This window comes from Python bivittatus, unplaced genomic scaffold (genome assembly GCF_059951505.1).
Source record: "Python bivittatus isolate LINGU-HERP-01145 unplaced genomic scaffold, Pbiv_v1 ctg000740_np1212, whole genome shotgun sequence".
In the NCBI taxonomy this organism is placed as follows: domain Eukaryota; kingdom Metazoa; phylum Chordata; class Lepidosauria; order Squamata; family Pythonidae; genus Python; species Python bivittatus.
The window spans coordinates 1924265-1940863 of NW_028277106.1; the positions used below are offsets into that span (position 1 = coordinate 1924265).

Genomic DNA, 16599 nt, shown 5'->3' on the forward strand with positions numbered 1-16599 from the left:
GCGTTCCGGTTCCGGGGAAGAGCCGCGGTTGTCCCGCCCCTTCCTCTCCGCCGGAGGGACCCCGGCATGATCATGGAGCGGCTCGTGGCCGAAGAAGGAGAGGAGGAGGAGGCCGCCGCCGCCGCCTATGCCCGGCACTGGGCGCGCGCGCAGCTGGGCCAACGGTGCCCCGGTGAGCTTGGGCCCGGCCCGGCCCGGGGCCTCGGCAGATCCCGCGGGGGGGCGCAGGGGGCGTCCGCGGGAGGCTTGCCAGCCCGCCAGCCCGGGAGCGGCGCCGGCGTTTGCGCAAAAGCCGTGCTCGAGACGGCGAGCGAGGAAGGCCTCAGCCCGAAGAAGAGGGTGAAGGTCGGCGAGCGGCGCCGGGCCGCCGGAGAACGGGGGAAGCGGCCAGAGGGCGGCGTGGGTCGCCCCTGCGTTGGGGGCGGGCCTGGCGCGTTTTCAGGCCGGCGGGCTCCTGCGAGGCCCCGCGGGCCAGCCGAGGAGCTGCCGGGCTTGGGAACAGCCCTGCTCGGCCTGTCTCGGCCTCCCGAAGTGACCGGTGGGGGCTTCGCGAAAAGAACCCGCTTGGCCAGCAGGCAAATCCTTTCTGCGCTTCCTCTTAACTTTAGGAACCAGGGTTTGGATGTCCCACCGGTGCAGTTGGGGGCCTACAGACCTTCAGGAAGGCCGGGTTGGGTTCGGGATTCCAGGAACGCCCTTCGTGGTTGTAGGATAGAGTTACAGAATCTTGAAACCTGCCGCTGCGTCCTTCGCTCTGCCAGCTTACGCTGAGCAAGACCGTTAGGGGCTATTCTGGCTGACTTCCTCTCTCTCCCTTTCCACCTGCTTTTCTGTGGGTCTCCCTTTAACGGCTTGCTCGTTCCTTCTCTGTCCCTGAGGTCCAAGCTGCATTCCTTTGTGCCAGTAACACTGGATTGCTGAGACCTGTTTTAAAGGTTCAGTCAGATCCGCTTCCATCTTGCTTACTCAAGCCTCCTGGGGGTCCCTTTTCAGATGTGAATGGAGAGCCCTGCTGGTACTGCGTGGATGACTGCTCCTGGTACGAGAACTGGGAAGACTGCAGCGAGGAAGCGGAGGAGGACGACGACGACAATGACGAAAGAGTTCAGAAGGCTAGTCACACCACGTTCTGTGGTTTTCGGAGGTCCTTTCTTTGCCAGCCTTCTGCACCTCTCCCTCCCCATGGCACCAGTCAGGACTTTGCACTACTGGACCTTGCTCTGCCCCAGAAACAGCAGCTTACAGCTGAGGTGAGTCACCACTTACTCGCATCCCGTTTGCTTTTTCCAGCTCCAAGGCATCCCTTCTGTTTCTGTGACCTTTTGCTCCATGCTCAGGCTTCTTTCTCTGCCTGGATTTCTGAGGAGGTGTGCCGTCCCCCATTCTTGGCCACCTGGACGGTCAGCCTTCCCTTCACGGCTGCCCCATACACTGGAAGCTCCCCGGTCTGATCTGCCACATTCCCTGAAGCTGTTGATTTAAACAAGGCCACACATGCCTTCCCAGAGAGTTCCAGAGGCTGCTGATGAATCGTCATTTTAACGTGTCAAATGTTATGCCCTACTTAAGCAGAGCCACGTTCATTGTACTGATTCCTTTTTAACGAAATTAGATTCTGTTCCTGTGGCGCTGCTGCTTACTTGCTGGCATGTAAGTAAGGTGGTACTTGGTGCCAGTCAGTGGCCAGGCATAGCCCTTGGCCCACAGGAGATGGTGCCCCTCAGCTTTCTGCTTGCTTCTTGCTCAGCTGTTCGTGGGAGAGAGGAGCGTGGCGTAACAGCAGCTTGGTGGGTGAGGAGGCTGGTCCGTGCTCTGTTTCAGGAGGCTGAGCGGAATGCAGAATTGCTGGTTGCTGAGGAGGAACGTCTCAAGAAGAAGGCTGAGAAGAAAAGAGTGAAGAAGAAGGTAACCCTGCCCATGCAGCATGGTGGCAATGAGGCTAGCTTGCCTCTTGGAATGGTGGGAGCCAAGTGGCCGGGAAACCCGATGCTTTCTTTTTTATCCTCAGAGGCAGAAGGACCGGAAGAGGCAGGAGAGGCGTAACCTGGAGTTAAAGGCAAAGAGCGAGGCAGTGAGTGAATTGCCTGGCTGTGCTTCAGCGCGTGCCCAGTGGGCCTTGTGCCTGCAGTGGGGGCTGGGTGGAGCTCAGCCTTAATCAGAGACTAGCCCTGTTGGGAAATCTCTCTCAGTGCCAGCGCTATGCTAAGTGCGCTCCAACAACCAGCTCCTCTTGGAGAGAGACCTGACTGGGAGCGGATTGTGCTGGATTCCAGCTCTGCAAATATTCCCATTGATCTGTCCAGATGGCAGGTTAATTTTTAGCTCCTTCAAGGTCACGTTTCTTTCTTCATAGAACAAATCTTCAGATGGGCAAGATGAGGGCCCTTTGGCGGCCATTCCAAGCACGTTGGATGACGGGGAGGGGAGTTTCATTGAGGCCTCCCCAGGCAGGAGCCCCAGCAGGAGTACGGAGGAGGAGGAGGCTGAGGTGAGGAGGAAAAGGGGTCCGGAAGACCCAGCCCAGTCATCCGAAGAGGAACCTGCAACTCGAGGGCTTTTTCGTTCCAGATGTTCTCTGCAGCCTGTGTGGGTTCCTTGGTGCTGAACCTGAAGAAGAGTATCCATCTTGTACTCTGGGTTCTATGTTTATTTTCTTGCATGTTTTGGACAGTTCCTTTATTAAGGATAACTTTATGTTGTAAAATGTTGCTCATGGTCGTCATTCCTTGAACAAAGCTGCATTTTTTTTTTTGTAAGTCTTACTCCTTGTTCCTTTCTTCCTGAGAATATATCCCTATGCGCAAAACACTCTTGGTCTGTGAAAGCAAAGTTATAGCAAAAGTAAAGTTTAACCAAGTGGTTTTTCACGGGGAACCAAATATGGGAAGAGGAAATGTAGGATTCTCCCCTTTGTCTCTCAGTCTTAATCTGGATCCCTTCCCCGGGACCTTTTTTCAAGGCCACGGATAGATAGTCATGTGGCAAACATAGTCTGTTCCGGCTTCCAACTGATACAGACAGTATATTATTGTAGGGGGGTGAAGGTATCTGGTCCCGTGTGGCTTCTCTTTGTTTCTAGAATTGAGCCCCACCTTAGAGTGCGGGAGGAGATGTTTATCTCCACCAGCTGTTACGACAGCCAACATAAAACCATTAAAACTGCAATGAAATGGCGTTTGCCCTGTTACTAGGTTTTGGTATCATACAAGGTGGCAGCAGGTACTGATTCAGTTTTCCGTAGAAAGGGAAGGAATTCCTGGGGGGGCAGCGAAAATGCTCTTGCTCAGTGCTTTGCTGCTGTTTTCCTTCTCTTACCCACAGGAGGAACTGGATTTGTCCAGCACTTTTGTCTCCAAAGCTCGCCTCAAGGTGGGCGCCCAGCCCCTGCTTCCACGGAAGGAGAAGGGAAGCAAGCTCTCCAGGGGGAGGAAGGCAGAGACAAAACACAAGCCAGAGGTGAGGTCAGGCGCCTCTCCCGGCCAGCATCCTGTTCTGAGGGTAGCCGCCTGACATGGGTGAGACTCCCTCAAAGCAGACTAGAACCCGCCCCCCCCCGCTCCTGTTTCCCACACACGGATCATCGAGGGAGCATCTCTGACTGGCAGCCATCAGTGTTGGTTTTCCATGGTCAGATTTTCTATTGAAGTTGGCACTCCATCTTTGGGGAATGAAATTCCATAGTTGCTGTAAGATTTCCCTATTAGCTCACTAGTTTCATCATACGTTCTGGTCTATAGGAGATTGCTTCTAATTTCTCCATGCCATGTATAAATTGATCAGCCAACTTTTTTTTCCCCCAAAGCTAAGAATCTAAAAAGTGGTAGCTTTTCATAACAGTGGCGCTTCTCCTGTCCCTAAAGCATTTTGCTTGCTCTTCAGTGTTGCAGGATCCTTGCACAATTTTCCATGTGCCATTGCCATGGATTTCTACAAGGCATCAGCACCTTTCTCAGTAGTGCTGAGTGTGGATTTCACCCTCTGAGCAGATTGACGGTTTCAGTCTGTCACGAAGCCAAGGTTTCTTCCTTTTCTCAGCTCACGTGATTTGAAAGGAAACCCGTTACCAGGGAAAGCCTGGCTGTGGCTGAAAAATTGTAGAGTTTTGAGTATTTAGATCCATGTTGCTTTATGATTGGCACTTGCTCCCCCCTCAGGTCTGCAGCTGGTTGGCACAATTCATGGTGGAGCGGTAAAGGAGTGGTTGGGGAGGTGGGTGTTCCCCCATGTTCCACTAGAGCTGTTTCATAGGCTTTCAGCAAGCAGAGAACAAAAAACAACCCCCCACCTGTTGGTGAATTGTTTGTTTCTTATTCTGGAAACCAGCCTTCATAATCTAATGGCCTCCAGATACGTCTGGACTACTAGGCTACCCACCCAGTGTGAAAATACTCAGTCTTCCTTTTCTTTTATGGGTGCCTTGTGTGGGAATTCTGGGAATGTAAAAACGGGCAGCAGTGAATTTGAGATGTTAGGAATTGGGTTTGTGGTTATTTTCCAAGTTCCATTCAGTAGAATTGCAGAAATGTATGATTTCAAGAGCCCTCCCTCCCTCCCATTCATTCATTCATTCATTCATAGGCCAGTCATCTCATATGCATGACTCTGGGTGGCTCACACTTAAAATAAAAACAGTAAAAAACAACCAGAAACAACAAAAATAATATAAAAATAGCCAAGAAAACTCACAACCTCTCAAATTAGCTGTGACATAGGCTGGATGGCAAAGTCAGGTTTCTTTTTCTTCTTCCAGCTCCAAAGGCCTGAGCTCCAGTTGACTCCTGTGGAGCAGAGCATGGTTCTGGCAGGTGAGCAGGGAGAGGCAGAGGCAGGTGATGTGTCTTCTTGCATTTTCTTCCCACCAAACTTGATGTTCTCTGGCCTTTCCATGCCTGTATAAGCCAGACTAAGTAGGTGGTGTTCTTGATTTGATAGTTCCTCATCATATTGAAGAAATTGAGGTCCCACATAATTCAATCCTGGGTCTTCTATTAAACTGGATGAAGCAACAGAGAGTGCTTATCACATTTTTAGATAACATAACCTTGAGGGGGGGGGATAGCTAATTCCCTAGAAGGCAGAAATTAAATTTAAAATTATCCAGGTAGGTTAGAGAAATGAGCTAAAATTAACAGAATGAAATTTAACCAAATCTTTCACTGAAAAAACAAAAATCAAATATATGGCTATAGAATGGAGGACCTGGCTTGATAACGATAATAGTGAAAAATATTTTGGAATAATATTTGATGGGAAATTGAATACGAGCAGCAGTGTAATATGGCTGCAAAGAAGCCAACATAGGGTTAGGTTGCATCAGCAGAAGTATAATTTCTAAATCCCAGAGAGTTACTACGTCAGCTGATTCTGCCTTGGTCGGGCTTCAGCTCAGCTACCACGTCCCGTTCTGGGCGCTATGCTTTAGAAAGATTTAGAAAAATTGGGACGTGGTCAGAGGAAGCCAGTGATGAGCAGGGGACGTGAAACTAAGTTCTGTGAAAAGAGATTGAAGGAGCCTTGGGGACAGATGGCTGGTGATGATAATGGCACCCCTTCAAGCAGAACCAGAGCTGCTTGGGTCAGATTCCTGTGCCTGGGTTAGATTTTGGGGCCCTAGTGCCCCCTTTCAATTGGGTGATTCTGTGTGATGGAAGAACACCTGCTCCCGTGTCCCACGGGGTTGTAAGTCCCTCCCTAGGGGTCCCTTGTAGGCCTGTTTTGCTTGCATTAGTCTATATAAAGAGATGATTTTTATATATTGATCTGTATAAAGCATTGGTCTTAGGTCAAGGGTGGGTAATTTTGGGAAGTTGGGTGAGGGGAAGAGCCATTATGGGCAGGGTCACGATGTGAAGTGGATAGATCTGGATGGAAGGTTAATTTTTGGGGGGGGCTTTTTTTCTTTTTAAAAACTCCTAAGTCCAGATTGGGCATCCACTATGGCATGATTTTCCTGTATTTCCTGCATTAAGAATTTTGGCAGAGTGATCCAGGGGCCCTGGAGGCTATGCAGAGACATTTTGGGGAACTGTAAGTTGCCCAGCTTTCATCTAGGTGGTCAGAAAGGTTAATTCCACATCTGCAATATCATTTTCCTCCTTTTCTACAATCCTTTTCTCCTGCTCCAGATTGTGGAAACGAAACTGCAAGGCAGGGGCGCTATCACGAGGCTGTGCTTCTGTTTACTGAAGCTATTAAGTTGAACCCGCAGGAATACAGGTGAGATCTGGTTGTTGGAGGGTCTGGCCCATCTTGCTCCTGCTTGGTTTTGAATCCCAGAAGCCTTGTCCCCCTTGCTTGTGCGTCATTAGGGTGGAATCAGTGTGTCTTGTCACACCAACCATAGATACTTTCAAGCATTTTCTGCGAATTGATCCACCTGTGTCCCCCAGTGCATGCAATTGTTCAGGCTGAATTTAGCCTCATGGTGTTTCTGGTTTCTTAAAGGGATCAGAAGGCTTTGGCTCTGAAGCAGATGATTCAAGGTGTGTGAAGCTGCCCCAGCTATTGACGTGGTTGCTATTAAATGTCATCTCTTGCTGGCCTCAAGTGAGAGCTTACTGCTCCTCCTCCAGAGCAGGCATTGTCATTGCTTGGCCATTGCCTTGGGAAGTGGTGATCAGGGTGGGGAGAAACTTTTGGTGGTCTGGCTTCTGGGGGAATCTAGTACAGGCCGATGGAGACCTGCATGTAGAATACTTTGTGGATCAAGTAAGTCCTATCAATCCGAGCTTACCATCAAACCACATTCTACTTGAAGGGAGTCTTCGCATCCTCCTTCTGGTACTCTAATGGTATGTGGGAATGACCTTGGGAAGCAGGAGGAAGATCTGCACCCTCGGCAACGGTCTGGTAAAAGGCAACTCAGGCGACAGGCGGGGGGAAAGCACTTCAGGAGGGACCCTCCCTAGTTTTCTGGAAACTAAAAAGAGAGAAGGGAAAAAATATTTTTTTTCAGTCTTGCGAGATTGATGTCAGCCTTGCAAGGGAGTCCAGACAAGAAGCACACCCAGATTAACTAATTCTACTTTACTGTAAGGTTACAGTAACAAAATCTTGCAAGACTGAAAGTACATTTCTCCCCCTGTCCCCTTTACAGCCCAAAAACTAGGGAGGGTCCCTCCTGAAACACTTCCCGTGCTTTCCCCCACCTGCAGACAGAGCTGCCTCTTACCAGACCATGGCCTTGGTTGCGGGTCTTCCTCCTGTCTCCCAAGGTCATTCCCACCTATGGTTATAGGTACTTCCTGTTGCACAAGTGAGGTTGTGCTTGGTGAGGTGAGATCACTGTTAACAGCCAGTAAGATGGTGGTGGTGGTGGCGGCGGCAAAGTCTTCCTTAGAGGAATCCGGTTATCTTCTAAGGAAGCGGTTGTGCTGCATCTTAGAAATATGCGTACTCCATGACAGAATCCAATAAAAACTGCCAACTTGTTTCAGACTTTTTGTATCTTGGGAAGTGTCTCTGAGCACCTGTAGGACGCCAGTTATTTCCTTTCGAGCTCAGTTCTTGGGCCACAGCTACAGGGAGGTTGAAATCAACTTTATTTCCTGCATGGTGTCTCTCCGAAGAGATTGGAAGGAAGAGCTGCAGCCTGAAGGAGGCAATGGTGGGCTGCTCTTTGCTCCTGCTCTGGGTCCCGGATGGGATCCCAGGGATCTGGCTGATCTCCCTTGATCATGAACCCATTGGAGGCGATTGCTTGGGGGCTAAGTGTTAAGAGGCTTGTGGCAGAGAGAGCTATCCTGATGGATGCATGGCGTTGAGGTTAGAGATTTTTGCTGTTTGCCAACACTATGCAAAATGTTGGGTAAGAAGCTTCTTGCCCGATTAAAGTACCTCTGCCTTTTGGTGGAGATTTATAAAAGGGCAGATCTGTTAGGAGATGGAGGAAGTTGCTGGAGGAGGTTGGTGTGGTGTTGGTGCTGTGTGGACTGGAGGCCCTGTGTGGAGCCAGGGAGGGTTGCAGAGAGGTTCCCTGGAGAAGGGAGGACTCTGCAGCTGAGGACCTAGCAGGAGCCAGCCATATCAGAAAGGGAGAGCTGCAGAGCGAACTGGCTGTGGGAAAGATTGCGGCATCTGGAAAGGACGGACCACGAGTCACCAGGGAAGGCTTGACCGAGGTGCTGGGATTCTTGAAGGCTTGGGAAACAGTTATTTTTCCCTCTTTCCATCCCCCTCTCTAGGCTGAAGCGAAAATACTAAAAGCAGCCGTAAGCGTTTCAACATAGCAATAAGACACTTATGTGAATTAGAGAGGGAGCGAATGAGACACTGAAGAAACTCTGTCTAGAAACGTACACCAGTAAAAGTGCATATAGTTTGTTAAGCTAAGGCTACTGTATACAGTAGACATCAGCACAACTTGTTTATTTGGAAAGCACTTTAACCGTAAGCAGTGCTGTAATTTAGAGAGGAGCAGTGTGTGTACGTGTCAGAGGTTTCCTGTCCCTTTTCCCACCCTCTGACAAAGCTATAGCAAGGCAGCTTAAATTCTAAAGGGTGCAAGGAGGAGGAAATGGAAGTCTTGTATGGATAACAGAGCGGGTTGGAGTTTCTGATCATTCAGGAGGAGCAACCCACCAATTCTGAAGGAATTGTATTCCTGCCCCCTCCCTACTTAGAACGAGGCCTATGCCTTAGGGTCTGCAGTAGCTGATGTCCCGGCTCTGTCCTCTCCTTGAGAAGGAGGTGGGCAGGCTTTGCAGTAGGGTGGACAACCTCTCAGGACGTAAGGATTTGCACTGATTACTGTGGACAACAGTGCACATTATGCAAATGTGTGAGGGCTGCAGTCTGCACACCGTTTCTCTCCGCATGCTTACCACATCTATTTTATCACTCATTTGCACCTTCATTCCATTTTCAGGATAGTCATAAGGAAAGAACAAAGTTACAGACTTTTGCCTTCCCCTCAGTTCCCTCCAGCAACTGGAGAAGGACATGGCAACCAGGATCCAGCCAAGTGGACATTCACAGCCAGGACAATGTCAGCATGATACTAGACGATGAGCAGGTCTCCAGCAAACTACTTGGAAGAGTGGAGGGCAAGTAGGACGCACACTGGTGCTTACAGTATGGCTGGATTAACTCCAAAAGGGTGCCCAGCTGCTGCTGAGAGGCAAAAGGGAACATTGATACTGCATGGATATGCATGTAATCGGTACCCAGAATGTAGGAACCCTCAACCAAGAGAAGCTTTGTGTTCTCAGAGCAGATAGGTCAAGACTGAACAGTGTCCTTTTGGGAACCAGCAAACCGAAATAGCTTAGAATGGGTTATCTCTTCACGTAAGAGGAGCATCAGATCTTCTACTTCAGCAAAGAACATTACAGAAGAAACGGGCTAGCCATTGTTATTGACAAAAAAGTGTCAGTGCTTGAATGCAACGAATGATCTTAATTTGAGTCCAAACCAAATATACAGCGATCCAAGTCTATGTTGCCATCACAGATGCAGAGGAAGCGGAAGGTGAACAGTTCTGTGGTGACTTGGAACACTTTTTTGACATAAAATGTCAAATGAATTAAAGGATAGTGAAATGCTAAAGTTAGACATAAAATGATATCTGGAATAACAGGAATTTTGGCCTCATGCAAAACAAGGGAGAAGACAAAATTCATCCAAGGAATTCAATGCTTGTAGCCAATATCTTCTTCCAACAACCTAAAGGATGATTCTACAGCACTGAAATCAAGGTGACTGTATGCTCTTCCAGCAAAGATGGAGAAGCTGTATTCAGTCAGCAAAAACAAGGCTTGGTACTGACTGCAGCTCAGATCGTGATGGTGGGCATATACAGAAGAAACATCCCCCAAATCTATGGTATCTAAGATTTGATCTCTAAACTAGGCCCAGACATTCTGGAAAGGTGGGTTAAATAGGTCTAGAGAATATTGCTGAGAGTAGAGCTGTAGGGGATGATGAATTATCAGCCAAACTCTTTCAAATCTTGCAACGTAATGTGGTTAAACCGTTGTTTGTAGTTTGTAAGCAATTGTGCAGTGGTCAAGGGACTGGAAAAAATCCATTTATATTCCCATATGAAAAGGGGGCAGTGCTAAGGAATGAGTGGCATTTATCTCACATCCTGGTGATGTACTGTAATGCTCAAGATTTTGAAATCCACAGTAGATGGAAGCAGAACTGCCTGAAGTGCAAGCTGGATTCTGAAAAAGCAGAGACACCTAACACCATATTGCTGCTACCCAAAGAGTAATAGAAAAGACAAAGCTGAAGGCAGTCAAAAAAGGGTGATCGAAAACAAGGCGGCTGGATATTCTCACTGATGAGACAGGCTGGAGATCGCAAGAATTCAAAGAAACAGGTCGTGACAGTCCTGGAGAAACGATGTCACGAAGATTGGAAGTGACTGAGCAACCATCTCTCTTTCTCTGAGCTTTCTCCTTCGGTTTCTGTTCCATCTCATTTTTAAATCGCCTGTTGGTTCTTTGAACTGAGCAACTGCAGTGTGTTGATCTCCAGCGTGGTCTTCGCTTGCGGGAAGGTTTCTGTGCTCTACTACAGAGGTCCTGGGGATTTGGAGTGGGTGCTTGCAGCCTGTTGCTTTCCTTGGAAATGGGTCTGCCTGCCCAAAGAAAAGACAGGAGTTAAGACTGGGGGCTTGACTTGCTTGTGATAACCGGGGGGGGGGGATGCTTTTCTTGCAAGGATTGGATGCGAGTGGGGGCTCAAGGACCCTTCGAGAGGCTTCACCTTTGCGCTGGCAGCAGCAGATGTCGGCCTGTCTATGTCTCCAGGTTGCGTTGGGTGCTCCATGGGCCACCTTTGAAAGTCATCCAGCACAGACCGCAGCTGCGGCGGCAGAGTCATAGGGCCAAACCAGACTCCGCAGCATCGCATAAAGGCTGGGTTTGGCCTTTGCATTCCTGAACCCCCTGAAATAAGGGGGGGAAGGGTCACCTTTGCCACCCCTTCTCCTTGCTACTATTTCACCCTCTTTCCTTTTCCAAGGAAATCAATGCCACGCTGCTTCCGTTTTTCATTTCTTCTTACAAGAGTCTTGCATGGATGGTAGGAATGAGGGAGGGAGGTGGGTGTGAGGTGCCCCAGTGAGCCTCATGGCTGCATCTCTCGCTGCACAGCCACATGGTCTCCAGAATCTGGCACTGGGGTTCTTGGGGAGCCATCTTTGGAGAGAGCGAACCCTGTGCCTCCCACGCCCTTCTCCAATTGCTGGCCTCTCTGAACCTTTGGTGACCGCGTCATGCACTCGCCCTGAACTGATTCCAGAGGGAGAGGAAGGAACAGAACACTTATTTGCTTGGGAGTGGCTCAGGGAGGAGGACGTTCTGCCTGGGACAGGGATCCTGCTGCTGGCGACGTTGGCTTCTGCGCGTGGATGCCGAGCGGGGCTTTGGCGAGGAAGCGCAGGTGTCCCTGACTTCTGTTCCCTTCCCCAGGTTCTTTGGGAATCGCTCCTTCTGCCACGAGAAGCTGCAGCGCCATCCAGAGGCCCTGTGTGATGCCCAGCACGCGCTCAGCCTGCACCCGGGCTGGCCCAAAGGCCTCTTTCGCCAGGGCAAGGCTCTCATGGGCCTCAAGGTACTGGCTGGAGGGGCAGAGCCAGGAGGGCTGGGAGGACTCTGGCCTCGGGGAGCTCTGTGCGTGCTGATACCTGATACCTGCCTGTTCCCAGCGATACACGGATGCTGCAAGGACGTTCCAGGAGCTCCTCCAGTTGGACGACTTCCGGGGTGATGCAGCTGTCCAGCTACAGAAGTGCCAGATTCAGTATTTGCTGGTGAGCCACGGAGAGAGCAGGCCTGTCTTTGGAGGCTGGGGGGGCAAGGGGCGTCCTTTCGTATCTTGAGTCTGGGCTTAAGCTAGGTCATTCTGGTTGCGGCCTTGCCTGGTGGTTTGCCTAGAGCAGGGAGACATCTGGGCAGTGAAACTGTTTGCTTGGCTTCAGTGGGAGGGAAATAGTTGGCAAAGGCAAGAATTTGAGGAAAGGAGGCACTGAGTGGGCAAGCTGTCGTCCCCCAGCAAGTGGATTTCTGCAGCTGTTCCCTTTGGCAGGGCAAATACTTCTGCAGCCCGGTGGTGAGAGCCATATTTGGGTTGCCACTATATTTCGGTGAGCTCCCTTCCATGTCCTCTGAGGGGGCACTGCTGGTTCCCCCTTGGCTGGCTGACCTCTTAGTTGCACTGGTTCTTCTCCTGCCTTTCTGTCCTCCTTCAGTGCCATCTCCGTGATGGTCTGTGGGAAAGGGCACGTATCACTGAGGCGGAGGTTTCATTTTCTTGGCCTGAGGAACAGGCCATAATTGCTGGATCTCCGCCCTACCTAAGAAAGATGCACCAGGCTTCCCACGGCCTGTGAATCCAACTTGCTGAGTTTGTGCAACCCTTTCAACGCGAGTGTCCGGCTTCATCTAACATCCAAACTGTCAAATCCTATTGTAACAGCCTAAGAGAACAGCTGGCTTCTCCAGGATATTGAGGTAGGAGCACCCAGCCCCATTTTAGCATATTTAGGCTGAAGCGGTTGGTCAATTCCATAAATAAATACCCTTTACCGCCTTGTGGGGATGAGCCGGTGAGTGGAACAGCTGAGCAGGGATGTGCTCAGCCCCACATTCGCCTGGTCCCCTTCCTTTGTCAGGAGAACCAACTGGGCTCCTCCCGTCCCGACCGGAACGTTCTGCCTCTGGAAACCCAGCTGCCCCTGTCTGGTAAGAGGTGGGGGGCAGGAGGTCAGCACTCAGTCAGTGCTAAGCCTTCTTGATGATGGGGCTAGTGGCGGGGGATGGCTGCCTGGGTGTGTACGAACGAGAGACCAAGCAGTCACTGCCTCTCACCTGTCGCTCTCTTTTCTCCCTCCCGGCAAAGGAAAGCAGCCAGGGGGGCAGCAGTGCCCAGGCAGCAGCGCCCAGGCTGTTGCCACCACCCTGCTGGCACCTTCAGCACCAAAGGCCCCGGTCAGGTGAGGAGCAGGAAGCACCTGCGTCGGGGGGGGGGGAATATCTTGCCAGAACGTTTGGGTTTCTCTCCGCACATGAGCAGAGACAGCAGCAGCCAAGCCAGGCTCACTTTGAGGAGAGGCTCCTGGAAAACAAATGTAGAGAAACAAAATTAAAGCCAAACATTCACCCGGGTCAAGGCACATTAACAGTTGACGTGCCTGGTTTTTTTGCCCCCAAGCAGAATCTCTATCCGTTCAGCTGTTTCTCCTCAGTAGATCTTCCCCTGCTCTGCAAATGGACAGTCCCAGGCTCATCTCCCTGTCTGGCCATCGCTCCTGCTGCTCGGGACCCTCGATCGTGCGCAGCTGGGCCCGCACTCCTCCTTTCTCTAAACTCCGCAGCTTGGGAGTGGGAGAGAGACCTCGGTGCCGGGCAGATTCGTAGCAGGAGAGGCAGCCCTTCGGGTTGTCAGGCCCTAAGCTGCAGCACTGAGGTCTAAATGGTCCCCAGGGCAGGCCTTGAAGCAGGCAAGCTGAGTCCTCCTAGCCTTTCACATCAGTGGCTCCTTCCAGGCCCAACAGTTACCACTCCAAAGCTGCACACTGCAGTGGTCAAGACAGGAGGTGACCAAGGGGTGGATCACCTTTGCCAGATCCACTGTAACTGGTTCCCTGACCAGGAGAGTGCAAGTACATTCCTTCCAGAGCTGCCAGCTGAGGATCGAGGCCTCTCCCAAACTCTCCTGGCTCTTTCAACGACTGGGTTGGGGGAGGGGGAGGGAGCCCTTCCCGCTTCTGCTTCCTGTGGCGCAGGAGATTTGCCCTCCTCGAGAGGGGTCAGCTCTACTGCAGCGGCTGCACCAGTGTCATGGCTGCTGCCCAGGAGCAAGGTGGCTGGTCAGGGGGATCCCCAGATCCTTGAAGGAAGTAGTCCCTGCTGGAATCGGGTGAGGCTCGAGGGGACCGGCGGTCAGAAACCTTGTCCTGAAAAGCAGCGGAGGCTTGCGTGGGCTTCTTGTTATGGAGGGTAACCGCTGTGCTCTCTTGTAGGGAATGGTTTCCTGTGTGGGTAGGGAACCTCACACCCCAGATCACCCAGCCCATGCTGCTTCGGTACTTCCAGCCGTAAGTTGGTCCGCGCTTGCTGCCCTTCTGGTTGGGGACTTGTGGCTCCCTCCCTCCCCTTCTGCTGAGCAGGAGGCACCCTGTGGAAGAAGCCTGTGGAAGGAAGGAGCTCGGAGGGGGCAGACTTGGGTGCTATGACACCAACTTTGTTTGGGCAGGTTTGGACCCATAGATTCGATCCGGCGACTCCCTCGGAAGTTCTGTGCCTTCATCAACTACACCCGCAAAGAGGCAGCCGAGGCCGCCTACACGGCATTGCAGGTGTGGGTCCGTCCGTCCTTCCTTCCTTCCTCTGGTTCTGAGATGGAGATCGAGACCTGGGAGGGGGCGCTTTCGAGATGCTTCCACATCTAGGTCCTGTGTGATTGTGCCTCGTGGGGCCTGCTCTACATTTGCAGCTTCGCAACCATCCCTGAGACCGGCCTGCAGACGAGCCGTCTGTAATCCTTGGCATTACTCCCAAAGTTTTCTCCCGTGCCGAGGGGAGGCATAGCAGAAGTATGGCCGTCTCATTGATACCAGGGCAGCTGCGGAATCTCCCTGGATGGAAACTCCTCAGGAAGTCCCAAGAGTTGGTTCTCGTCTTAGTTGTTGCTGACTTGTTCAATGTTAGCTTGACAAGTTAGTTAGTTCAAGCAGCCCGGGGAAAGTTCTGCGTAGCTGTGGGATTGGCGGAATAGTAGGGGATGGCCACATTTGCAGAGTGAAAAGCCCTAACAGGTGGTGAAGACCTCTGAAAGGCCCTTTTCTTTACCCATTGGAAAGAAACACCCCTATTTCATAGAAACGTACAGTGGGGGGCTTGATTATCAGATCCTCCCCATAACAGCCTTGACGACTGATGCTCTCCACACACAATATCTTGGGCCTGAAAGAGTCTGTTGCCATTCTGAAAAGGGCTGAATAGGAAAGAAACAGAAAATAAAACATCTTTAGGTGATTACATTCCACATGGTTCACCCTGCCATTGCCTAAGCCATTGACTCTGGAGCTGGAAAGGGGCAACCAGCATGGCGGCCAGGATGTGGGAAGGCTCATGTCTTTGGGATCCTTTTGTCTTGAGAAGGAAAAGCAGTGGGATACGGAGCCTTATGGATGAAGAATGCCTTAGCAAAGATTTGCTTCCCTTCCTGAAGTGCTTGAAGGAATGAATGAAGGGGGGGAAGGGAGGGAGGGAGGGAAGAGAAGGAAAGAAAGAGAGAGAGAAAGAAAGAAAGAAAGAAAGAAAGAAAAAGAAAAAGAAAGAAAGAGAAAGAAAAAGAAAGAAAGAAAAAGAAAGAAAAAGAAAGAAAGAAAGAAAGAAAAATTGTGTGACAGTGTCTGGAGAACACAGGAAATGGGTTATTTCATTTCATTATAAGGTCATTTTAAAGCAGCCCATACTTCTGATCTGCCCAATAATAAGCCTTTCAAATGGATTACAAGATAGAAGAATAGAAAGGCTTTAAATAGAGCAATCTATGCACGGGAGAAGAAAACACGCAGAAGCTGCCAACTTAGGATAATGTAGGCTGTGCAGAATAGAGGAAGAATGGTCCGGTTTTGCTAGGGCACATGGACATCAGCCTCTCCATGGGCCTCTTGCAAACAGGGATGTTGAGGGAAGGCTGAGTGGCTTGTCAAGACCTGCTGGTAACAACAGTGGTATAGAGCCTCCGTTCTCAGGGGGCAGTATGCCTTGATCACTGTGGGCCTGTTTTGTGTTTCTCCCAGAGGGCTGAAGTGGAAGGATGCAAGCTTGTCCTGCAGCTGAAGCACCCAGTGCACGCCACTGCTCCCCTCTCCAGGGCAGTCCCCAGCAGCTGCCTCTCCTGGGCGTGAAGACCTCAAGGTGGTTTTTACTGGGGTGAAGAGAAACAGGTGGATATTGAGGCTTGCCACGGACACTCTTCAGGGCCCAAGCAGGAGGACGTGCTGTGCCCGCAAGCCGGCGGTGGTCGGGGCTGTGGACGGGGAAGGCTCTCAAAGGGACCCCCCAGAGAGACCCCATGGAGCATGGCCACCCCTTTTTCCCCTGGAGCTGCCTTGGCCCGGTCTGCTTTCATGGCTGTTCCTGGTTTGGCCCCCTCCCAGAATTAGGAGCTGCCCGGCCCACAGTAGAGGGCCTGGGCAAAGATGCTGCTCTGCTCTCAGGGTGACTCCATGGAGTGTTGAGGGGGAGAAAAAGGTGCAGCCCCGCCCCTCAGGACATGCTGGATTGTGGGCTGCCCTTCCCTCCACCATCTGAGCAGGACCAGATGTGGATCTGGGGCACGAAGAAGGGGAGGTGGTAGTGACATGCCCCCCCCATAACAAGTGATGCTTCTACTAGATACCATGTCAGAAGAGATCTTTCCTCCTGCTGTCCCCCAGTTCTTGGCCTCTGGGGGGCTTCTTCCCCACATAGGCATCAAGGAGGACTTCTCTTGGGCTTTCACTGGAGAATGCGAAAGGAGGTGCCCCCTTTGCCTGCCCACCTGGCCCCACTCCTCTCAGCCTGTTTAGGAACTGATGTTAGTCGCCTTATTTTTACATGGTTCATAATAAATACATGAAAAAACGTCCCTGTCGCT

At 51.2% G+C, this 16599-nt stretch overlaps 1 protein-coding gene across 1 annotated transcript; it reads left to right on the forward strand.

Moving 5' to 3' along the window:
• Positions 1 to 10: 10 nt before the first annotated feature.
• Positions 11 to 16599, forward strand: TTC31 (tetratricopeptide repeat domain 31). The gene is made up of 15 exons (XM_088128742.1): positions 11 to 172; positions 994 to 1250; positions 1822 to 1905; positions 2009 to 2071; positions 2354 to 2488; positions 3322 to 3456; positions 4751 to 4805; positions 6126 to 6216; positions 11421 to 11562; positions 11657 to 11761; positions 12623 to 12692; positions 12850 to 12943; positions 13973 to 14047; positions 14206 to 14308; positions 15761 to 16599. Exons 1-15 carry the CDS (start codon positions 67 to 69, stop codon positions 15866 to 15868), a joined length of 1623 nt encoding a protein of 540 aa, XP_087984868.1. The 5' UTR covers positions 11 to 66; the 3' UTR covers positions 15869 to 16599.